The following is a 26034-nucleotide window of genomic DNA, read 5'->3' as shown; positions in this document are numbered from 1 at the left end:
AAAGTTTCCCTTGTTTCTTAGATCAGAGAACCATAACTTGAAGGGACATAAATAATGGATAGAAAAACATAAGGGAAAGCAGACATGCCAGTAGTGGGCACTGCAATTTAATCTCTGATCAAGTGAACTACAATCTGCTTACTGTGTGCAACATGCAATTTCTGTTTGTTATACAGTAAGACTAGCTTTGAGATGCACTGCAATGTGCAAAACTACAAATCCAATTACAATAAACCTTCACTTGAGTGAAGTTTTGCTATTTATATGTTGCACTGAGATTGGTTTTTATTCTAGTTAGGCATCAGTAGCTGAAGTTTACCCATCCAGCAATCTGACTGGCAGTCTCAACATTTCATTCTGTATATCTAATACATCTGAGGAGCTAATTAAAGATAATTTAGTCTTAATGAGGCAGAGAGAATGTATCAGTGTTAATTCAAATGGAAGCTGATCCATGAAAGTCAAGGCTTCCAGTTTTAATGTGCCTTAGAACTACCAGAAAATTATTACAATACAAAATAGCTGATATCTAAGATCACCTGATTAATATAAACTGTGTTTGCAGAACCACCAGAGGATTATAACCAAGTGTAAATTCTATTAAACTTCCAAATACTAAAACACAGATTTGAAAGTACAGAAATACTGTAAACCGTAAGTAAGACAGTTTAAAGAAACCTATGGGGTTTCTTTTTCCCTACCAGGAAAAAGCCAAAAGCTTCCTTACTTCAGTGTTTAGTCATTTACTTAAATATATTAGGAAACACACCAATTAAAAACCAAACAAACAGAACACCACCTTACCTTGGTGACAGATTCAGAAGCAGACAATGGAAAAATGTACCCTAATTAACTGAAAACACACTTTTGGTTTAGAGATCCACACTGTTTAGTTTTTATTCAGGTACTTATGTAGTTCTCCATTACAGTGCAGTAGCTTTATTATCCTCAGCAACACACTTATGAAATAATGATATATAGGTACTTCACATTTAAAGACACTGAACACGCAATACAGCCACTCAAGGAATGTTTTCACTTCCAGCCCTCAAAAGTGCTGCTGCCTTAAGCAGTCCCTAGCACTTCTCTACTCATTCCCCTCCCGAGCACTTCCTCCTTCTTCAGGCTGGCACAGGAGTTCATACGGCTGTGCTGTGAACCTGACCGGGGAACCGATCCAGCAAGAAACTTGATAGTTTTTCAGACTACATTTGTTCCTCAATCCAGTTCACATGCAATCACATGCACCAGCTCAGAGGAAGGGGTAGCAGCAAGCAGTTGGAAGTTGCAGTTTGCAACTCCTTAACCATTACGACCACTGGTTTATCTGTTAGCTGGGAAGGGATGGTCTGCATTGCAAAAAGCTTTGTGAAAAGTATTCCCTTATGCAGTGGTAGCTTACGGGGGCAGAAGCTATTTTACCAGCACAATTAAAAGCAGTCCACCTGAGCAACATAAAATACCAGCCAAATGACTCCTCTTCCAGTATAAAGCTACTCACACAGGGAATTTTTTCCAGAATAGCTAAACTGATCAGAGATTTTCATATCTCAAACTCCACATCTACACCAGAAAAAACTTATGGCAAAGACTGGCTAAAAAGATTAGCCAGCCTCTCTGAAATAATCTAGGCCAAGAACATGCTGGATATCATCCATGCATAAGCAGTACTTAGAATGATGCATTGTGCTACAATATTTTGTTTTAAATATTAATCCACATGATGACTTTTTCAGGAGAACCACCTGCATTCAGAACAGGTGCAAGAAGTCAGCAAGAGCCATTACTACACAACAGGGCAAGGTACATGCGATCAGCAGACCATCGTCACCTTGTGCCTGACAAGTGGTAGCCTCTGGTTTGCCACCATCATCAATTTGCAAATTTGGCAGAGAATAAGACACCATGGTTCCCAAAAGGCACAAATCACAACATAGCAACCCTTCTTCTTCAAACACTCCCTGCATACCGGTTACTGTACCTGCTAATATTATAGCTCTACCACCATCCTTACAAATACATTTTAAGGAACAGGCAAAAAATTTGAACCCTGCTATACCAATTAGAGCAATTCTTTGAAGGGGAAAAATAAGGATTTAATATTGAAAACCTGCCTATACATCATGACAAAAGTTCTTGATATAAAAACTCATGTTATCAGACTATAAACACTGGGCACAGCAATGGAAACTAGTGAAGGGGGAAGCCAGTTTCTGACAATAGCTAAAGAATATGAAGAAAGAGTTAGTTTTTGGTTTTTTTTGTAGTTCATTTCTTTGGCTTTAAGTTTTGCTTTATTTATATAACTTCATAGGAAGGTAAGCATCCAGCTCGCTAACTGCTAGAATCCTTTGCACTTTTAAAATATTTCTCCAATTCAGTAATTTTCATGTGTTAGCAGCCAAAAAACCTGTTCCTCTTTAAACTGTCTTTTCCCCTCAAAACACACATATACCATGTCAAGGAAAAACAGACAGATGTTTCACTAACACCTTCAGTAAGTTATTTGAAATACTATTCAAATTGCCACTCCAATAATAAAAGAATTTTATTTAAAAAATTAAATATGCAGGATGCATATCTGCAAAGACTGCTACACAATTATTCCCCCCCCCTCTTTCCCAGGTTCTTAAAGGCAGTAAATCAGTGAAAGCAAAATTCTTGACCATCATTTGGTTACAAATTATGAGTTTTTAGATAAAAGGTAGATCGCAAACCATCACAAAATTCCTACATTTCAGAAATCTAGTCCCCTGTTAACTTACTCAGCACATCTACACTTCACACCTAAATATGATTTCAAACATCTCATTTGTAGTTGTCTAGATTACAAATTTTTAGTCAAAAGTTTTAGCCTTTTTTGTCGTGTTTTGGTTCTAGATTTACGTCCAGAGGATGACATTCCAATTTAAAAAGAATATTTGTAATCCCTTAAAAAAAATAACTATTCATAAACATTTTGTAACATTTGTAAATTCAACCAACTTACCACTGCTGCCACAGTCAGCACAAGACAACAGTTCTTCTGGTTTTTTTTCACGATTTGATTCTTTCGTCCCCAAACAAAAGCTACATATTGGAATGGGATCAGCTCGTGGCTAGATTTAAAAATAAACAAATGACAGTTAGCTTTACTAAGCAAAAAAAAACAAAAAAAACCCCCAAAACCAAAAAACCCAAACAAACAAATAAAACTTAACGAAAGCTACAGAGATGGGCAAATCATTCTCAGTGGCCTTTTTGGTTTCTCAAATACCTAAGCTTAGAATATCAGATTTAACTGACCTCTTATTGTACTACATATTATTTACTAAGATAAATGCCCATTTTGCATTACCTTAGCATGGCAAAATTTATTATCTTAAGATATTTTGTAAATATTAATCCATAATTAGCAACCTTGTGTACTAATTCACATAGACCTTTCCTTTTCGCTAAGACTAGCGTTAACAAAAAACAAGCCAAAAAAAAAAGCGCACGCGCACACACACACACACACAGAGGAAAAGTTAGAACTTAAGGACATTATTCTTGAACACAAAAATTCAACTCCAGAACACATAGAAAACTGCTTATTTTTAAGCTATAAGAGTATACAGATATGCAAACTGACCTTTAATACAGCTTGCATATTCTTCCATTCTACAAGATAAGTAATAGTTTTTAAACAAAACCCTCCAGCCTACAAACGTTCTCCAGCTATACTATGCAGAGTAAGACAAACATGCAAACTTTTCAAAATGTAGAAGCTGTACACACTCAAAAGGATTGAGAATCTATATGAATTTACTTCCTAATCTTCCTAATCTGCCATGTGGCAAACTATCAAAGATTTAAATATTTAAGTTCTGCAGTACATTTCAGAATGTTAATGAAACTAGTTATCTGCATCATTCCCCCTCCCCCCCAAAAAAAAAAAAGAGAGAGAGAGAGCGCAAGAGAACAATAAAAGCCTTCTCTAAAGTTTGGAAACCTAACACAACAGATAGAGCTAGGTATAACTGTTTCTTCAAATGGCATACTCAAAGTAATGAGGAATACTTCCCTTGATTGGCTTCCAGCAGAGTTAGCATCACAACAACCCCCCAAAAAATCAAAAGTTTCTTTGGAAATTCATAGTTTCTGAATTTAGTGGAGCAATAGTACTAGTTTTATATATGAAATTAATTATACCTTGTTTTCACCTCCATTTCTTAATTTTCCACTGTATGCCATTACACTTCTATAAAGCAGCAGACTCTCTTTAATCATTCTACAATTCTGTGCTCCATTACAGTTTGGGGAAGAAGGGGGTGGTTGTTTTTAAGGATATTCTTGAGAATGCAACAGTTCATGTAGATGTGTCCTTATACCTCAACACACCATAACACAGACACTGAAACTAGCTCATACTAGCAAGCTTTAGGAGCAGCTTAAATCAAGCAGCAGAATCCAAAGAACACTGAACCTGTCATGATAAAATTATCCTACCCAAACTACAGGAGCACAAATGCCCCTACACTAAACTAAAAACACTTTATATAGATGTACCCTGAGGTACAGCATTAAGGGGTGGGGGGAGTATTTTTCTGAAAGCTTAGTGCTCAGAAGGTCTATCTGCTGTTCGTCTTTTCAAAATCCAATTATTAGAATATTGGCATACATGTATACCCCAAAGCATATACATTCAAAATATAGTCAGAGTAGTACACTTTCAGTGAGCGTCAAGTTATCTGTTTTCTTCCATAAACTACAAAAGAAAACTGAAACATCACTTTCTTGTGCCAAATAGAAATAAACTTCTGCAATCCTTATTCTTACTAACACCACCATTATGGATAGTGGAAATATCAAATTGCTACTTTGAGAAAAATAATTGTGAAAATGATAAAGTTGGGAGATTTGCAATTCAGTCATGCTTCAAGAAAATAAAAAATACATTATTGATATTCTTTGTCAGTTATGGCAGGATGACATTGAATGAGATCAATTTTATCGCTGGAAAAGGATGTACACACTACTTGCAGAATCTTTCACTTGCAAGTTAAAAATGATGCAAATACAGATGATAAAACCATTAGTCACTGTTCTTGCCAATAATAAATCACAATTCAATAGACCTGTCCCATCATTATACTTCTAACAGACTAGTATTCAGAGCAAAATGGTATAAATTTTTATATATACGTATATATAAAAATAAAGAAACTACTAAAAATCAGCTTTTGGTTTGTTTACTCATTCTCAGACACCAATAGTCACAGGGGCACAAAAACCAATCCAGAGCTATCCATCTAAAACTGCTCCCTTGCAGCATCTTGTGAATGCTCCTTAATTGCAGATGATTTTGAAAGTAATGTCTTTCTTTTAGTGGACTCCAGTAAAAAAAAAACCCTAATCTTGGCAATCATACCACTCTTACTTTCCCTTTGATATAACAGTGCTTTAGCCATTTCAGAAATGCTTACTCTGATAAATAATTTACAAAATATGACATATTGTTCATATAATGAAACAAATCCAGGTCCACAATCTCATTTATCTTACCAGGACTTTTTCTTGCTCTAGGAAAGACATGGCCATTAGCCAAAATTCATGTACTTCCCGCTTTCAGCCTCCCCCCCTTTGTTTTTAACTAAAGGTAACATAAAGGACAAAGGTTGTTGGCAGTTCAGGGCTAGAAAGACTGATGTCCCCACACCAAACCTAATAATAAAGAGGTTACAAATCCTATCACTTTATGCACAGGTTTTCAAAGATCTTACAGCTCCAATGTGTATTTTTGAGCCACTTATATTAATAACCATCTGAATATTATGTGGTCTGATCTCTGACCTAGTGATGACTGAAAATTAAGAATAAACACATGCCCCTCTGAACAGTAAATAAAACTTAGGTGAACTGCAGCTAAAGTGCAACTATATTTATACTGATAGTAGGATTATTTTTGACTCACAACTGTTAACTAGGATAATTTGGAAGAAAAGTTGTTTTTGACTGGGCCAGAACATGATCGGAAGAGAAACATACCTCCTGTCTGTATCTCTTTTCAAGTCTTGACCACCACTATTCCTTCCAAAATGTAGTTATCAAGTATCATTATTATCCTCTGGAAAATAATGGTTAGTTGAAGTAAAGACTAATTCCAGTCTCTCTCTTACAGAGACTAGTATGGCCAGTTATTTGATCCAGCAACATTTTATACTAAATAAACCAAAAATATTTATCTTGCTACTCAATCTCAGTTTAAAAGGAAAATAAAGGAAAATAAAATTTCCATCTAATATTTCAGAATCACGTTAGTAATGATACAAAAACTTTAAGACTATATTCTATGTTCTGTCACTGAAGACAGGGCTGAAAATGTACTATTTCTTCAACACAGCTAACAAGCTGAAAAAAATTTTTCATCCATTTAATTTTGGAAACAAGCTAAATTACTACTTCCATAAGTGTTTCATTTTTTTCTTCAAGATAACAAATGAGTAATTCTAAAGACAAGAGATACCATATCCTATTTCTGGTCACTATAAATTGTACATCCAAATTTAAGAGGTTGTCCTATTCAAATAACTGCCTACTTTCAATCGCAGTAGGGGCAAACTTGCAGAGATCTCAGTCAGCAAGCAGTTACATTCAGAAACTGAAGATTCACAAAATGCAGTCAAACCACTAAACACTAAAACACTTAAAAAAACAAAAAAAAACAAAAAACAGACCATCAGTTCAGCACCTATAAACCAATTTTTAATATTACTTTCCAATTAGAAATTGAACAATAGCCATTAAACATCATACATCCAACTATCATACTCGATCAACCCTTTAGGTGACATAAAAACCCAGTACCATATCAAATGGTAATTTTACTGTCATCAGTAATTTTGAGTCATACCCATGGGTAAGAACTCTCCTGATGCACACACAGATTTGTTTGCCCAAGCCTACATTCTCAGTCCCCTACAGTAGGTATTAAAGACAGGATTAGATTGTAAAATATAGTATTTTATATACATTTCTGAAATATATACAGTGTTAAACAGATTGTATTACTTTACACTATCAAATGAATGATTAGAGACTTTGATAGGAGATACTTAGTCTTGCTGCAACTACAGTACAAATGTTAAACCAAGCATTTATACTCAAACATTCACACTAAGAAGATTAAGAGTCTCAGATGTGTTCCCCCTTCCCTTCAGGCAAAAAAAATGCAGAGGCAAAATTACCTCTATAAACAATCACCCACTGCAGTTAATCAGAACACCATCATAAAAGCTTGTGTGACACAGAAAAGCCACACCAGTAGGTTTTCCAAAGAATGACTTACTAAAAAAGTATCACAAAATATTCATCAGGCTGCGGTCAGCATCTCGGCTCTAGACATTATATAAGCCTTTGCTTTGACCTCATAAATGCATCACCTTCCTAAGAAGGGCACTAAGGAAATGAAGGAAAAAGTAAGTTGTACAGCTCAGTTACTGCAAACAAAAATTTGGTATACCATGTACAGTGACTTTTCTGTGAGACACACGCACACACACACCAGAACTGTCTAAGCAAACAGTATATTTTAGTGCCTGCCAGTAAACATCTAGAGTACAGGGGTAAAGACCAACCGCTGGTCAAATCTGAAAGCTCCTGCCTTTCATCAGGAGAGCAATGAAATGATTTCACCTGGAAGTACTTGCACAGCCCCAACCTGAGTAATGGAGAAGGAGGATTTCCCAGCTGCTACCCCAACATGAAGTGCAGGACTGAATGAACAGCAGAACAGTTTTCAAGTTCTGGGGATTTGAGGGGAAGGGGAGAGAAAAGACTTCAAGCTGGCACAGCAGGTGAGGTGGAGAATAGCTTATCTATCCTCTTCCATGAATTTGATACAGGTTAGAAAAGAAGCAAAAGCAACCCCTCTGACAATGAAAAGAGAAAATATGTGAGTGGTATCATTTGCCATAAGGAACAACAAAAAAAAAGCGTGTATATGAAAAATCAGATATGAACAACTGCGGGAGCAGGAAGAACAGAGAATTAAAGATTGTTTTAATTAATTTAATCAATCAGTGTTTCCAGATCTATACTACTGCAGTAACTAGAAACAATCATGGACTAAACAAGGAATATTGCGAGGTTTTCAAGACTAAGTTAAAAACAGGCCTGAGAAGGATGCTTAGCCCAGTGCCCACAGATGGGCAAGGACTCAAAAACAAATCCAAGTATGTCAAGTGCAGCATTGAATGCTAGAATCTTTATTTTAAGAAACCCAGGTTCCCCTCTCTCCTCCCCACACCCCAAATGTAATTTTGTAACATTTACATTTTTGAACCCATTTTAGAAAATATTTATGCAAGCATCTTGTAACATTGAAGACAGTTTTCATTAACAATCATGTGAACGTGTGCACATCTGAGTATAGCTTAATCACTTCAGTCACTTCAGAAACAAACAAAAAACTGTTTAATAATAAGAATGTGCTACAGGTAAAGAGCTAAAAATACTGGTTTGGGCAAGTTCCGGAAGCATTTTTAAATCAATTGTTTTCAAAAAAAGAGGGAAAGAGTCGCAGTTATCTGGCATTATTTACAAGTTCTAAAACATTAAGGGACCCACAACCTTCACTGCTTTCTAGCTAACAGTCCTCACTTATATAGCAAACCCTGAGACTGGTCCTCACATAAATCATAATAATTTAGAAGCGATAACAACATAAGGCTAGCATTTAGTTAAAACAGTGCAACTTCCATATTTAAAGCAATGCCTTAATCGTACTATTAGAGTTTGTCATTTATGCAACCAGTAAACAATATTTTTATGAGTCACAGCTACCTGTTCTTAGATGCTAACAGGTTTTGCCACTGTGTCAAATTAATCCTTGGTAAAAATTATTCTGGCATAAGGTAACCAAAAACCAGCAGAAATTTGTCTCAGAATTCTGGCCCAAAAGACTAATTTCTTTTTCCACTGTAGTTTCTGTGCCCATGGACTTTGTATGTTCTTCTGACTCCATTTATAATTCTTACGAAAGTATCAAAGCATTCAGTGTGTTATAAGATCTCCCTCTTCCCCTAAAAAAGAAACAAAAAAACACATCCTGAGCTAAATCTGAAAAGTCTTATTTGTGAGCATGTGAAGTTATCCGCAGCTATAAATCCCACTGAAATCAAGGAGATTACTATTTGCATTGGCATAGCACTCCGGAGATTCAAACAGATTGCCTGAAAACTGCTAGGCATTAGCTGCATATACACAATTATGGTTTTAAGTACTAGTCTCATTAAATGTTATAAATACATTAAAGGAACTGAGAAGTGTCGTGCACACACCCAAGAAATCTAACTTCGAAAAGTTAACAGAAAACTCCAACCGTTGTCACATTTGCAACTCAAGTCTCACAATGCCTTTTCAGAAACACCCCATTATCTGACAGCTTGCTGGAAGACACATCCTTATGCATGATACACAAACGTTAGACATCTATTATCCTATGAACAGGAGCAGCAAACAAGCAATTTCAAGGTTAATAGGATAGAAAGGGGCAAAATTAAATTGAAAATGGGAACTGCCATGACCTTCACTGGGGAATCCACTGTTCTGGCCTCAATCTTTACCCTTCTTCAATTACTAAATTATTTACAACCTCAGGAAGGACAGAAGCAGAAGCTTGCTTCTTTAGAACTCCCACATTTTTGTAAAAAACCTTCAAGGGCTATCTCCTTGTTTTTTTTTATCACAACATCCTAATTTCATAGAGGACTCTTTTTTTTAAAGAGTTCTTTAAACAAGAATTTACACCAGCACTCAGCATAACTTGCAGGGGGGTGGGGGGGGAGGGGGCAGGTGGAAGGGAAATCTTGGAAAACAAAGACCAAATGGGCCACAGACGAATTTATCATCTTCTCAGCTACTGAAGCAGTTGCTCTTGATCACAGGCTAGGCAAGGCATTAGGAGTATTTTCAGCAGCAATTCCCTTACTGCACCCATTTTTTGCAGAGGAGAAGAGGGGGCACCTGAGTTTAGTTTCCACATCAGAAAAATGCTTCAGGAACAAGTTATTATAAGGTAAGTTAAACTGATTTTCAAAAACACTTTTTAAATGATAATTGTCCAGTAGATCACATTTTAGCTCTACAGTACTTCAGGGTAAGATAAAGGCAGCACATGGTAAAAAGTACACACTAACTCAAGTCATGGTAAGAACATTCACACAGGCAGTTACTGCAGAACTGTGAAAACATTACACTTGCTACAAATGTTACTGTAGGGCCTATAGGTTCAGAGAGCACACAGCGAAAAGGAGCTTAGAAGCAGTTCCAAGAAAAGGGAACAGCCACCCAGGGTGCCAAATTTGTGGTTTCAAATTATTTTAGATTACACATTTAAGTCAATTACAGTGTGTGGAGGAAGAAACTGAAGCTTCTCCCCTTCCCCCAAAAGGGCATCTTCACTGCTAGATTACAGGGTCACATTCTCTTTTACTCTACAAGCCTTTTATTTCCTTACTGCACAGTGGCTTCCTCTGCCCACAAACTCCTCCTATACTTTCAGTGGGTGCTTATGTATGGCAGTTGTGATATCCAGCATGACTTTGTATTTAAATTATCCAAAACTAAGAAGTTTTAAACCCTTCCTTTCCTCCTGGATTCGTACTCCCCAGAGGCATTTAACTGCAACAGTGACGTTATATTTTAGTGTGCAAAACACTCTTGCAGTTGGGCRTCCATGGCCTTCCCTTTGCGTGTGCACAAACAGAGCAATCAGCACATGACTGGCAAAGATGACTGTTAGGGCACTATATAAAGTCCATCTTTTGCGTAACATTCTTCAGTAGTTATCTCAAAACCTAGAAACTTTTCTACCCTGCATTCATAACAACTACATCCAAACTGGCATACTTTTACAGACAAGGGCAGGAGAAGGAGGAGCACCCTCCCCCCCTCCCGGATATCTCTGCCCCCCTACCCAGCCCATAAGAAACTATAATTCCTAGAACAGATCTCAGAATTAGACTCACTTGAGCACATGAGTTTCTTTACAAACCTGAAATCCTATGTGCAGGGTACACAAGGTATTCCTAGCTTTGACATCATTCTTCAACTAATAATCCCATGTATTATCCTTAAAACAGCTCCCCCCCCCCCCCCCGCAAAGCCAGGAAATGTGAAAACAAAACACACCTTCTCCCCCCTCCCTCTCCCCCTAAAATGACCCACATACAGCCAAACCTGTAAGGTAAGCTTTAGAGCTTGTATCTTTAGAAATTTCTCCCCAAGTACTTTATTAGCATCTATACAAAAAAATAGATTACCTACCTCCCACCCAGCACAGGATGCATCTCACTGGAACACAACTCTTTTTGACCCTTAATATTTTAAGTACACACTGACCTCATCAGTCAACAAGTATCACTACAGCTGATGGAAGTGTAACGTCAACAACCTAACCTGAATCTTCATATACAAGCACTGTAATGAGGAAGAGATGCACAAAATAGCATATGCTGGTAGCCAGTTTTCTAAGTATGACTTTAATTAACTTTTTAAGTTACTGAAAGCAGCATTCTTTCTACGTCCTCCAAAATGGAAAACAATACAAACTAGAACAGAGGAGCTCACAAAAGTTACTACTTCAAATGCAGCTTAAGGCTTTGCAAGTAACTTTTGTTTGCAGTACAGAAGAGGTGATAAAAGTCAAGTTCTGCTCTACTTCAAATTAGATTTTCCATGTTTCATATAAGAGTACAAAATATTAGGAAAAACAAAACTAATTTCAATTTATTAAAATTGCTGCAGCTGTATTCAAGAAACCAACCAGGATTAGTGCTCCGCATATTCAGCATTATTCAACATGCAGAAAAGAATAGCCTCCACACACACACGCTTACCTTTTCATTTTCTATACAGGATTTTTATCTATTTATTTACTTAAAGGGCTCTGTCCCCATAAGAAAGGCCAAAGTAGTCCTGGTCCTATTAATTATCTTCATATAAAGCTTTACAGCAAGCTCCATTCATGTTCTGTTTGTGGTTTATATCTGCTGAAAACACAAAAAGCCACTTTCTATTGTAAAAGCACCACCCAACTCACAGGATGCACCTAGAGAAGGGTGCAAAGCAGCAGCTCAAAGGTGCAGATAATCTCCCAGTTCCCTGGGGGCTCAGCTCTCATTTTAAACAGAATCAATTTAAAGCTTCTCTGCTTGTAGAGGAAGAGTTCTTAAAACCATAATCTCAGTTCGATGGACACACAAGTCCACTGGATTTTGTGGACAGCCTGAAAACAACATTTTCGATAAGTGAACACCCTGCTGTCATTTCAACGGGTGCTGAACCCAGGTACCAGTAGGATGTTTGAAATACCAATAACTTATTTTTCTTGTTCATCTGAACACAGAGTTACTGACTTAGAAAAAAATCCCCTTTTAAAACTTGAGGGTACAATTGGATTTGCTTTACTTAACAGGAACACACCTTCCAGTGTATAAAGTCACTCACTCCAAGGTTATTTCAATAACAAAAAACTTTATTATTATTTATTCACAAGCTTCCTTTTTCCTGAAAAAAGTTAAGAGTACATATATATATATATTTTTTTTTTTTTTTGATTGAGACAGACTTCCTCCTCTCCTTTAGTTTGTCACTATGGAGAGAACACAGTACAAGAATTAATGCACACACCACTTTCACACCTATGAAGCAAATTAAAAGGATATCACGTAAGTTTTGTCTTTCCACTCTTTTTACAGTTACAGTACCTTTGCTGCTGCTTCAAACCAGAATGAGTAAAACCTTTAAGACAAAAACTTCGAGTTGGAAAGATCTTTTTGCCTTCACATCAGTTTGTTCTTGAAGGCTACACTAGAAGTGCTGAACAGTGGCTATTTCCTCAGCACCCCAAAGCTGGTATGTCATTTTCAGCCCTTAACCTTCAGCTTGAATAAAAAAACCCATCAGTTGTGCTAACTGCATTTGTGGCTCATATTTATGGAAAAGTTCACATGCAGTCTTTAAGATGCAWTTTTTTGTGCAATACCCACTTCAAGTAACAGTATGCCATAACTATGTATCATCTTTTGCTGCATTCCAGCATCCCCAACTAAACACTTCTACACGAGACAGGTGACATGGAAGACCACTTTAGGTTGGACCAAATCCTTCTCACTTGTAACCAAAATCCAGTATTTTAAGTGAAGAACAATTTTATTAATATATAATCCTTTGTACAGTAGCATTACCCCAAGAATCAGAATAATTTTTACTCTTATTTCTCAGCAGGATGAAGCAAGCAAATGCAATTTATAAACACTTATTGAACTGTAGCTGGCCTGTGATCATCTGTCAGTTCCTACTGTAGCATTACAAGAGAAAGGTGGCTCCTCCTCGTGAATGGGAGAGGACTTGTTATTTCAGGTGCAGGTTTCCTGCTTTTTAGTCCTGCACCTACACATAAAAAATGTAAACAGTTTATTCATCTTCCCACTACTGTAGTAAGAGTGGAAAAAAAATAACAGGTAACCAAGGCCATTAATTCAACTGGGCTATTAAGAAGACTATCCACAAGTTCCCTACTCTTCTTTCTCAATTGGGAGATTATAGCCCTACAGATGATCCTGCTACTAAAAAGGTACTTATGCTTACTAGTCAGGTTATAAATAGATCCAAGTTGTAAATGCATGCTATATACTATAATTTTCCAGTTGCATCTTCCTGTAACTCTGGATCACCACCATCCGCATTGTCCAAATCTAACCTTGAGCAAAGCTGCCTTCAGACTTCTTGAAATTGTCTCTTCAGTGTTCTTGAAATAAAAAAAAGCTCAGATAAACCTAAATAAAGAGGATTCCAAGCTACAGTAAGTTCAGTATTTTTCAGCTATGTTATCAATACTTGTGGCAATGTATTTTCTTCAGGGATACATATTTGTAAGTGGTCTCTATCAACTAGAAAAGACGAAAAAGATCCTGCATCTTCAATACTGCATGTGGAAAATGTTGCCCAGTTGCACACATTCAGCTACTAATGGAGTTGTTCCCTTCTTTTACTTTCTGCAAGGTACCTATAGGAAAATCATTYGGAACAGATCCAAAAAAATCAGACTCTTTACTACAATAAAGATGGATCCTTTTTCCTGCACCTACAGTAATGCAAAGATTGATGTCTTCAGACATCCTAGGGGATACTTCATTACCAGTTAAAATTAGAGTGGCTCCAAAACTTATTTTTTCCTTTTCTAATTCCAAATTTCTTCATTTCTCTCTTCCCTTGACTGCCTACTTTCCAGAGCCAGTTGCTGATCTCATATCTACACATCTTGAACTTTGCTTTCTTGCTAGAAGAAAGATTTTCAGTATTTTTCATCCAATTCTTCACTGGCACACAAAAGAGCCTCAAGTATGCCAGCAACAGGCTTGCTTTTTCTCCATTTCCTCTCTGAAGTAAGTCCATTGACTCCCACAGACCAAAGCGAAATTGCTATTCCAGATTCAACCAAGCAGATTATACCTGAAATTTTGTTATTCCTTAGACAGCAACCATTACTCAATGCACTAAGGCATCTTCCAGGTGATCACTTTGCCTTTTACGTAGCTCAAATTCTTCTTTGCAAGTAAGAAGAACTTTAATGCATCTCAGTTAGATTCCTCATGTAGTATTTCTTCATATGCTTAAGAGACTTCCAAACTTTTTGGCATGAAACTTTTTTTTTTTTTTTTTTTAATCGGGGGCGGTTTGCAAGAAATCACATTTCCTAACTTCAAACTCTAGTGTTGCTGCAGTACAACTAGGATGGGGCAGGTTGCAGATGTAATCACAATCAAGTAAGCAGTGCTACAGTTCACACACAATGATCCAATGGGCACATCAATTTTGAAAGTCTTTGGGAAAATTATTGCTTCTAAGGAGAGTAACATAACTCCAGTACAAAAAGCAAACAGTTTATTGCCATAATACTATGTTTACTCAGATGTTTGTATATATTTTTTTATTCATAACTATTAGCAAAGTCATCCTACATAAATGTGTATAATATGTTTGCAATGCAGCACAGGATAATTATTAGTTGTCTTGATGCTAATTGCTCAGGGAAAATGTTTAATTGCATATTAAATTGATCATATGCATGTTTTATTTAGTGTACTCTTTGAGGGCAACTTTACTATCAGCACTATCCAGCTTTGAGTAGCACTGTACTAAATAAAATAGGGCCTCAGTGTAGTGGAATCAAGCTCATGTCTGACACGCAGTTTTAAATAAAACAAGCAGAGCCCAGTTCTACTTCAAGATGAGGTGGACCAATTTCCACATAAAGTCAGGAAACATCCTGCCTATTTGCCTCACAAACTTGAGGGAAAAGTATGAGGACCAAAGAAAAAGGATTTAAGGCAGCAAATTCCAAACTTGACATAGGATTACAAGAGAACTATTTCTTTAGGTTTGTTTCCACTGATGTCCGATTCTGCAGTGCAGGCTTTCAATAAAAAGAGCTATAAGCAAATTGTAAAACAAGTATTTCATTATAACACATGCATATAATTTGACACTGTTTCTGCTTAAACAATTATTGTAGAAGCATGTGTAATACAAATAATTTCACTTTTATTACAATAGTCACCTCTTACTGAGGCCCAAGTAGTAGAGAACTGACACTACCGAAAACCCATATTCCTACAAACAGCAGCAAGCAACACCAACCAGCCATGCCATTGACCTTTCTGTTGCTGAGAATCACTGATTTTGATCTGGTAAAAACACTCACACTAAAGTACTACTCAACCATGTGAGCTATGGAGCAATACAAGTAATAAAAATACATATCTTTTATAAACACACTCCTGGTTTCCCTTCTGGAGAGGGTGAAAACTGCACAAATAGCTGATGAAATGAGAACTGCTTAATTTCTGTTCCAACAGAAACTGAACTTTATTCTCAACAGGAGAAAGACAGTGTTCCCCCCCTGCCCTGAACAACCAAGACACTGAAGTCACTTGCAGGCCTCTAACAGACCATCACTCAAAACACAATGCCACCGAAAATCTGCTCTATCCATTAGCTAAATGCAGTGTGTTTCATACAAGACTTCAGAGAACAGCAGTTTAAGAGGCTGGTATTTCAAACAAATGAAGCAATAGATTGTTCTGTTAATCCCTGCTTTTTTGCATGTACAGGTAATGTTTAGTATTGATATACCTTGAAAAAGCTTCTAAAAATCAAAATGTAATTTTATGATTAATAAACCCAGACCACTGAATTTTGTTCACCTAATACTGTAAAGTTATCTCCATCCAAATATAATAAAGCAATGTTAACCAGCCATGCTATGTAACCTGGAGAACAAACAGTTCAGAACAAAAACAGTAAGTATTTCACAGAAAACCACCATTTCTTAGGAAAGTTTCCTAAGAAATAAGTTTCCTAAGTATGCCTGTTAAATAGTTGCGTGAAAATCCCTCGAAGGAAATGGACTTGAGATTTGACTCAAACTATTACATTTAAGCAAGAAAAAAAATATTATTTGTTTATATAAAAAAAGTTTCTTGTAGCAGTTTGTATTGAATGGTTTCTGGAAACAAATCTAGTCAGGCTCTCAAGCTGTGGTTTTAATCTATGTTCTAAATCAATTCAAAGTCTGTTGTATCTAGCAAAACCCACGAAGTCCAAGAGACCATTCTCTGTCCTACCAGTAATATTAAACTGCCATACTACTAAGAGAATGTATATGAGTCCCAGCATCAGAATATGTACAACAGCTAAAAAAGGATGAGAGAAAGATCATAGTAAACTTCATTCAACCAGCAGCTTGCGTACTGTAACTGGGGGGGGGGGGGGGGGGGGGGGGGGGGGGGGGGGTTAAACAGCGCTTCAAATTGGTTATACTCTGCCTCTAGAAGAGCAAATGCATTTCTGATGGCCTACAGGAGGTGGAAAAGCTTGTACTCCAACAAAAGGAATAACTAAAGCAAAGAACACAAGAAATCATCATTCTGAAAATTAATCTAACAGTGCTATTGGACCTTGCCCAAGTTTGAAATGGAAGTCTTGTAGCATTCCTGAAGCCACAGAACTGAAATAACTCTGTCAGTGTTGAAGGCAAAGTAATAAAATTCTTACTGCTCGCTTTCATTCAGCAATAGAATTAAGTGATGTAATAACCTGTACCTACAACTTCATCCATACAAAAGGGCCACTGACCATTAAGAAATACAAAACAAACAACAAAAAACACACACCACAACTTCCAGTAGTATTTTCAAATTACAAATTTTCTAGTGTAGTCCAAACCCCAAACCATTTTGATCTAATTTCACATAAGTAAAAGGCACTGTTAGGACAAAAGCAGACAGATACGCTCATGTGAGATGTAATGCAGGAATCCATTTCATGAATCTCCTAGATCTCCTAGGCACTGATTTCCTCTTCCCTCTCCCTTCACATGCAGGAGAAAGTGAGATATCCCCATGAAAACAGAGAACCTGCATGAAGAAAGCCACATGACATAACTCACTCACTAAACAGTCTTTAAAAGGACTAAATTAACCTAGAAGGCCAAGGAACAAGTAAACAACATCAATTTTTCACTTCAACTACTCGCCGTTTAGCTCTTTTAGGACTAGCATATTAAAACAACAAAATTTGGACCTTGATCTCTTGCAAGGAAGCCTGCAGTTTTCCAGTTGCTACAGAGTCTCCACACATTTCAGACTCCCTTAGAGGCTAGTGTATTTCCCTCATCCAGTCAGAACAAAGTAGATGGTGGATCCGGAGGAATGACTAGGGAGATTATTAGCTATATTGCAATTTCTTAACAGTCTAAATCAAAGTATTATTTACAGCTCTTGCCCTTTTGTGGCTTGTTAACTACTTTTCTTACAATGTTTACAGTAGACTTAAAGCATATAGTGTAAGCAAGGAGGCCCTAAATACACTGAAAACACACGAAAGAAATTAAACATGGTGTTCTTCAAGGTCAATTTAAGCAATCGTATTCAGGGATGAACACAAACCATCTCCCTCAAGTTTTGCAAAAACAAACATTTATGAGATGATTTAATCAATTAAATGATGCAAATCAGTTAAAGATACAGTTTAGGAAAAAAAGGGGGGGGTAGAACTATTTGTCTAAAGCCTAGATCAGTTCAATAATACAGTATAAAGAATCTTACATAACCCCAACCCACAGAAGATACCCTTTCTCCCTTCTCTTCTCCCTTCTCTTCACTTTCATGTTTACAATGAAACCTAAAGCCTTCACTACTAACAAGCAGTCTTGCTAACCAAGTCATCATCTAAAAGATCCAGCATTCACACCTTGGTATTTTTTGAATTTAACTGTACTAGATAGGTCACAGCAAATTTAAAAAAAGTATATATATATATATATATATATATATATATATACACACACACACACACACACACACACACACACACACAGAGTCATCTCCAGACTTACAATTCTGGATGAGAAATTCACTGCACTGGAGTCCAAGAACTCCGTCACTGATGTCAATGCAGTTTGGACATAACATTTCATTCCCCTTTTCTTAAACTACTTCTGAAAACGTTTTTGGTTGTGTCATTTAAGGGAGCTCAGCTTTAAGCAAGCAACTATAAGTTTTACTATATGAAAAACAAGACACACTTGCAGCCCAAGCTGGTTTCCTTCAAAGCTTATTTGGACCTGAATGCAAGGTTCACATTAACTGACCAATAATAAAACAAAGTACATTTCATGTTCCAAATATAATCAAGTAATATATATAATAGTTAATACAAAAGCACTCTAAAGTTACTTGATCTAACCAGAGTGCCTTATACCACTGCCAAATAAATAAGTATGATCTAGTTATTCCACACTCACCAAAAACATTTTGATAGGCTAATTAATCATGAACATAGCTTTTCAGACATTACATAATTTCACACAGACTTGCTTTAGCTCCTGCCAAAGAAAACAACAAATTGTATGAGAAATAAATCTACACTTGAAGAGAAGTGACAGTGACAAAACATGGTGAGAGGAAGAGGAGGAAGGGGAGAAAGCATTAATATTGCACAAAGAGAAGTTTAAAATTACTCCTCAAAAATAGTAAAGCTTTAAGTTTTAAAGTCAAAACATATGAATTAAGTGAACCCAGCAACTGAAAACAACTTTTCACTCCATTTTTTTCTATTCCCTAATGACACTCTACACCATAATGGCAGATTCTATCTTTAACTGATATTTGACAGAAGTAGAACTGCAGAAAAGCAGAAGTTGGACCATGCAACTTATTCTGTGACACTCTTATTTTAAATCAAGAATTTCCTCCTCCTAACAGTGGTTGTTTTTTTTTTTTCATTTCTGCTTTAGAATATATCACTACTCACATCAGGCACAGATCATTGTTTTATACTTCAGCAAAACAGTCTGAAAATTTAGATTTCCAACCTACCAATAAGTTAATATATGAGCAATTCAAATTATCTGTTCAAAACAGATATAAAGAAAGCTAAAACCAATTTTTCCTATTAGCATTTTTTTTTAATCCTTGTGGTAGGCCTCTCCAATAATGCATACAAACCCAAAATGACCAGGACACTAACTGATTAGATAGTCACCATAAAGGCAGGTAGAGCTGATTTAGTAAATTAAACAGGTATCCCAGAAGACTTAGCTTCAATTCCTGTTTTAGGTTCAGGACTTCTATGGGCACCTGAGTACTATGCATAATCTGAGTTCTCAGTTCCTTATATGAGGAAATTTAAATGCCATTGCTTTAAGAGTAGCATGGAAATTAAACTCAAAAGGTTTTGCAGCAGCTACCTAAGTCACAATGCAGACAAGCAAGCTCAGGGCTCTGCACTATGACACTGGAGAAAAAAGAAGTCTATGAAACAGCTATGTATTGGTACATATATTTATATAGTGACCAATTTGTTTTCTCTCATTAAAATAGTGGGATGGGTGGAGGGTATTTTCAGTCACTGAGGACATTTGTAAATGTTTTATATTTCTACTACTCTGATCCCTGGTTTCTTTGGTTATTTGGAGAGAAGAGTACGATTTCTTGGTGCTGGCTGGGAGACTTAAGGGTTGCACACAATGTTTTCCAAAAATCCTGCTGCACTGTAAAAGAAATTCCAGAACTTGTCAGGTGAGTGAGAGCAAGCAGAAAGGACAAGTACTTCTATATCACAATAAATACTATTTTCTTTATAGACAAAGCATTTCAAAATATTACTGCCAGGCCACACAGTACAGATTTCAGTTAATTTAGACTGAGGGCATCTAGCAAATAGCACAAAGTGCACACTAAGGAACAAAGAAATGCATTCTGAAGAATAATTTGACTTGTCTTTCAAGGAAAATTTGAGTGGTTTATAACATCATTTTACATACTTTTTCCTTTTAAATGCTTTTAAAATCGGTTATGCCTGAGAAAGCAAATTCGGATTTGTAGGACATCTGTAAGGTAACAAGTATTGCTGCCACTATTTGACAAAACCTGATGTGGATCTGGTAAATGACATAGGTGTTTCTTAGCGATTTCTCTACCACACAGTAAGCCTTAGCACCAATTTCCTTTTTTTCCTGCTGGGGAAATTCACGGGTAGTACTTCCAGAGCCTTGGCTGCTACTGACTACTAAACGCAACCCACTCCTCTCCTCCCACCTCTTCCCTCCTCCTGCCCATCGAAGAATCAATAAAATAAATCTAAAACACAGTCAAGAACACCACCACTGACAGCCCTCCTAGCTTCCACTTTCACGGCAGGASCAATATAGCCACTCTCCAGGTGACAGCCGAATAAGACAACTCCCCCCACTCTCCCCAACACAGACATGCACACAGCTCACACAAATCAACAAAACTCACCCCATCCTCAACAAGTCAGGAACTTCTAGGAACTTCTACAGTTAGAAAAATGGTTCGCAAAAGGTCTCTTGTCAATCCCCCTATCAATAACAGCTCTTACAACCTGCACAGATTTACATTCCCTTTAATTATATCATTGCAATTTAAGCAGTCTGCATTCATATGAACATAATTGTAATTTTTAAAATAATTATTCACTGGAGAAAATGAAGTTCATTGTTCTGCCCGTGCTGGTAAGGAGTGATGAGAACCAATAGCTTTGTTGCGTATTATACCCCATACATACCCCGGGGCATATTAAAAATAAGGTGGCAGAGAACATGCCCATTCCAGCCACCATCAGAAGCCACCAGTAGAGAAAATAGTGGCTTGTAAGCCAAATTCATTGTTAATACTACAATTCTGTAAACATTTCCTAACATGATCTCTCTCCTAGAAGCTCAGGGGAGAGAAGTTGCTATACAACATCACCAAGACATCAGCATTAGTTACGAGATCTTTCATGCATCCACAACATGAAGTGTTGTCTTCTAGGTGACAGGGAAAAGGAAGAATGGGTATGATTACATGTATATTTTGAAATACTGTAGTTTAAAGGCAAAAACAACTAAGATCTGAAAAATTTAAATTTAAGCTGCAATAATTGTGCAACCCCATTTTCCTTATGATAGAAATCAGTACCAAATACCTTTCAGAACTGGACCCTGGGGGTGGAGGAGGGATAAATTCTGGTCTAATTGTAGGACAAGGAAACAGAGCAAATCAAAACCAGTCTTGAACACTTCCAAGAACGGAGGTACCACAACCTGTGAGGGCTCCCTCCCGACTCTAACTTAGTATCTGAGGAATTATATCTTCCACTATCACAAACACATTCTCTGCGAGCTTGAAGGTCTCTGAATTCCAGCAGAAGTGAGAGTTGTATACAACCTACTAGCACACAAATCACTAGGGTACCACTTAATAGAGTTGCAGAAGATGCCAGAGTCATGCTTCCAAATTCTGTTTATACAGGGACATAACTACTTTATTGCATTAGTTAAGCCTTCTTTCTCCCATTTAATTTCAGTTATAAAAACCAAATAAGATAGCAGGGCATTTTTACAGCTTTCTCCAAATCCCACATTTTAATTTAAAGCACCTGAATTAAGTTGAAAACACTTACTAGAAGAACACTAATTAAAAGAAAGGACTCAATTTCTGGTTTGGACCTGTGATTTGACTCCTTTCACACCTTCAGATAGTTGATGATAATGTCACTACTTTGGAAAGACTAGACAAGGGAGCTGGGTATAGAACTTAAGGACCATTCTTTCTTCTTCTGGCAATACGTAGACAGCACCACCAGAGAGAACCCAGCACATAGGAGCTCTAACCCCATCCCCTGCCCTCCAACTGTGGCTGAGCATGCAACTGGCGTGCAGAAACAGGGAGTCAGTGGACCACGGTTAGCAGAGACATATATCCCTAAAACAATACATACAAAAGATGAAGGAAAAGTATACAGTGCAGTTTTAGTGAAAAGGCGTCAGCTCTGAGAAGGTAACATAACAAATTAATATTAATCCATTCTCAGAAGTAGTTGTACCAAGCACTTTTCAACTTCAAGATAAGTTTACAGAGACAGAGGCAACACCCCCTACCTCCCCAAGTGCACAGGAGACAAGAAGCAAGAAGACTGTGCAATAACTGTCAAGGTGAACAGTTTCTGGGCCACACACACAATATAAAGCAATTTAGAAGTGATTGTCAGTCTTCATTCAATGCTCTCATTTAGTAACAAGTTAATAGCATTCAAGAGTTAGTGAACATATACTCATCTGAACTCAATCTGTTTCTAGATCAAAGCAGGCATAATTTCTCTAAAGAAACTTCACTATGCACCCTAGACATMGATTATTTTAAAACAATTCTATTTTTAAAATGACAAACACACATAATTAAGCTATTCATAGTTTCAGACTGCCCTGCTTTGCAGCAAAAATACAACAATTTTCAACTCTTGAATTGACCCTGTCACTCACTCAGATACCTCAGGAAGAATTTAAGGACAGGTCTTCGCTTTATTTCAATTTGAAAGTGACCACATGAAAACTAAACCCTTTCATGTGTTTGTAACAGGTACCCACTAGGTAAGGGCAAAAATAATTGTTGTAGACCATAAAGAAAAATAAAAGTATTTGATTGTGTGATTAAGTGTTTGGGGGAAGATGGGAACAGCTACCACAGATTTTGATTTTGCCCAGGGCAAGGGGAAAAGGGAGGTTCCAAATGTCCTCAAAATAAAAGTTTTGTTCCTGGGCCCAAAAGTCATCTTAGCACACCCAAGTTATGTGGACAGAAGTAGTTCTCCAAGTGCAGTTTATGCTACTTCAGCGAGTGAAGTAACTAATGCCAGAAAAAAAMCACACTCAAATGTGTACAATAGAGTTAAGCCAATGTTAGACAGGTTTTGAAAAGAACATTCAACATTGAGACTGTTTTTAGACAGCAAGCAGCTCTAGTGTAGACCTACCCTGTGTATGAAAGGACCTTCTCCAAAATTCACATATTATAAAAAAAGGCTTTGCCCATAGAAATACAACATTCACATTCTGAAGCATTTTTAATGTATGTTGAGAGTTTAAATATTTTCTTTTTAATACTCTATCTCCTATCCAAGAAGGAAAACCATAAAAAGGAGTTAAAATGAAAGAGCTGGAATCTTGTGTGTATTGTTTTGCACGCCAAGAGAAATAAAACAAAAACATCCATCCCCCCCACAAAAAAAAAAAGCAGGGAGGAGGGGGGAGACTGCAAAGCCCAGATCTTTTCCAGCAACTCCTCACTCCTAGCTCTGCAACAGGAGCAACATGCCAAAGCTACAAACAACGTCTACCTCTGCAGTCCAAGCACCAGTAATAACCTAATCACAAATCAAAAGTTATGATACTTACAATGCTAAAAATGAAACAGCTAAACAAAGCCCAGAGTGTTCAGGATGAAGTCATACCAAACTGATCTACTGAAATCTTAATTCAAATTCCCAGATTACATGCAACAAATTATACCGGACCAAGGAAATACACAGCATGGGGAACAAAACTAGTTGATATCCAAATTCACAAGGGGGATAGGGGAGGAGAATGTGTAGGCATATGCATATGCTTTAATTCTATGTGCAAGACAAATAAGGAGACAGCCAATACAACATCATCTTGTTTGGGACATCATCACATTTTTGATACTGAGGACAACAACTACAGGCCAAGCACTTACACTGAGGCACTGCTTTCAGCTTCTCAGTTAAGCATGCAACCCTCTGATCACAAGAGGTTCATGAAGCAAGACTGGATGGTGAATATAAGACAAGATCACTTAAAGCTCACACTGTAATTGAGGTTACTGGGTAGTTGGTTGGGGTGGGAGGGGGGAGGGGTGTCCATTCAACATCAATTTTCCAGAAGATTGCTAGATCTGACAGCTTAGACAAAAATGCAGTAGAGAAACATTCCAAAACAAAATATTGAGGGAATGTATTATAGACAAACAATACTGTTAAATAAAGCTTAGCGCTATTAATTTACAAATGAAGCAGCTAAAGCCCTTTGCAATAATAAGGAAGGCTAAGCCTAGTACAAATATAACTCTCCCAAAACAAGCCACTAAAATGTGGCAAGCTATGTCTCTCAGATACATTTCTAAGTAACATTTCAAGGTGAAGAAACTCAAAACCACTCATTATCCTTCCTCATAGGCACCCTAACAAAACAAACAAACAAAAAAACCACACTCACACACACCACCACACACAGAAGTGACAGTATGAGCTATGCTCAGTGCTTAAGCTTATTAAGACCACCCCCAYTTGAAAAAGTTCTTACCCATAGTTACCGTAATGCCTTCCTGAAAGAGGTAAACATAGTTAAAGAGGTAAAAGGGGTGTTACCAGTAATTAGCTATCACTACCTTTTGCTTCTTTATTGTTTATTACAACAAAAAAGGCCTGCTGGTTAGGAAGCAATGTAAGACTAAAAGTAAAAAAAAAAAAGTCTTCTACGTAAGTTAATATGATTTTGGGGGTGGGAGGGGGGAAGGGTAAATATTAGCATAGTTTAAAAGCCACAGAGTCTTTGTATGACAAAAATAGATGATGACAATTCTGAAAGTCTGAGGCTGAGTTAATATGTACTCCAATCCTGGATTCCAGCACTGCAGTAAACCCTTTCATAATTAGCAACAGGTGTCTACCCTTACTGAATGTAAGGGTAATTAATGCAGCTTTATATGAAGAAATGCTCTAAGAATCCCAAAAAATGCATAGGCTATTAGACAACACTACTTTCAATTGGCTCCTTTCTAGACCTATTCTTTTTAGAGGTTTACTTTACCATCAAAAAACAGGCTCAATTCCTCTTTTTGTAAATGAAAGATTAAAAAAACCCAAAGAAACAAACAAAAAAACACCCCACCACACATTTAACTGAAGCATGCAAATAATAATCCTAGGAAGGCAATAGGTATTTTGGCAGTTTCTTCGGTCTCGTCATCCCTACCAATAGCTATATTCATGCAGTACGGTAAAAGGAGCAGTGGGTATGCCAATACAGAATACAATCACCCTATGTAACTAAACTAGGTAAATGCTCGTGTCTGTATTACTAAACTTTCACAAGAGATGAAGTTGATGCAGTAAGTTCCTGGGGTCTTCCAGCTGATGGAATTCAAATCCCCTTTTCCAGCTGCCAATAAGAAAGAGATATGGCTGCTGTTTCACTAGCCTACTGGACAATAATTTTGCATGCTGCTATCAGTGTGATTTGTGTTATCCCCTCCTTTGCTGTCCTCTACTCTTCCCCTTTCCAGGCCATGAGAGAAGGCTGGAACATTTTGGTTTCCACTCAGTTTTACTATTCTTTATATCTGGGGTGACTCCAGTTTTTTCTCCAGTTTTGCTAGATTTATCAGAGAAGGGTAACTGCTTTCCCATATTAAATGCAGGAGTATATCTTACAGAGTCATCTACTTTCCAAATAAGCCATTGAAATAAAAAGCAGATCAAAGCCAAAACACTTTCAACCACTCAGAATCTCTGCCCTAGCGTTTAGCTCATGCAGTGAGTGTTGTAATATCTTCTCACCATTGCACTACAATAGCCAACCCAGCTCCTACACAAAGGATCGTTTGAATTTTGAAAGAAGCCAGGCACAAGTTGGGACAAAGG

The 26034-nt window shown here is 37.1% G+C and overlaps 1 protein-coding gene across 13 annotated transcripts in view; it reads right to left on the bottom strand.

Moving 5' to 3' along the window:
* The window catches only part of KAT6B (lysine acetyltransferase 6B), a 129224-nt gene that overhangs the window by 57651 nt on the left and 45539 nt on the right, over positions 1-26034 (bottom strand). For 12 of the 13 annotated variants that reach the window (XM_026055770.1, XM_026055772.1, XM_026055778.1 and 9 more), the window contains one exon: positions 2990-3098. In XM_026055770.1, coding sequence (XP_025911555.1) covers positions 2990-3098 — 109 coding nt within the window. Of the gene's footprint in view, positions 1-2989; positions 3099-8805; positions 9017-26034 lie in introns of those variants that run through there. The other variant, XM_026055782.1, reaches the window with a different exon arrangement.

This window comes from Apteryx rowi, unplaced genomic scaffold (assembly GCF_003343035.1).
Source record: "Apteryx rowi isolate R43461 unplaced genomic scaffold, aptRow1 scaffold_126, whole genome shotgun sequence".
Taxonomy (NCBI): domain Eukaryota; kingdom Metazoa; phylum Chordata; class Aves; order Apterygiformes; family Apterygidae; genus Apteryx; species Apteryx rowi.
This window is presented reverse-complemented; position numbering and strand designations above follow the sequence as displayed.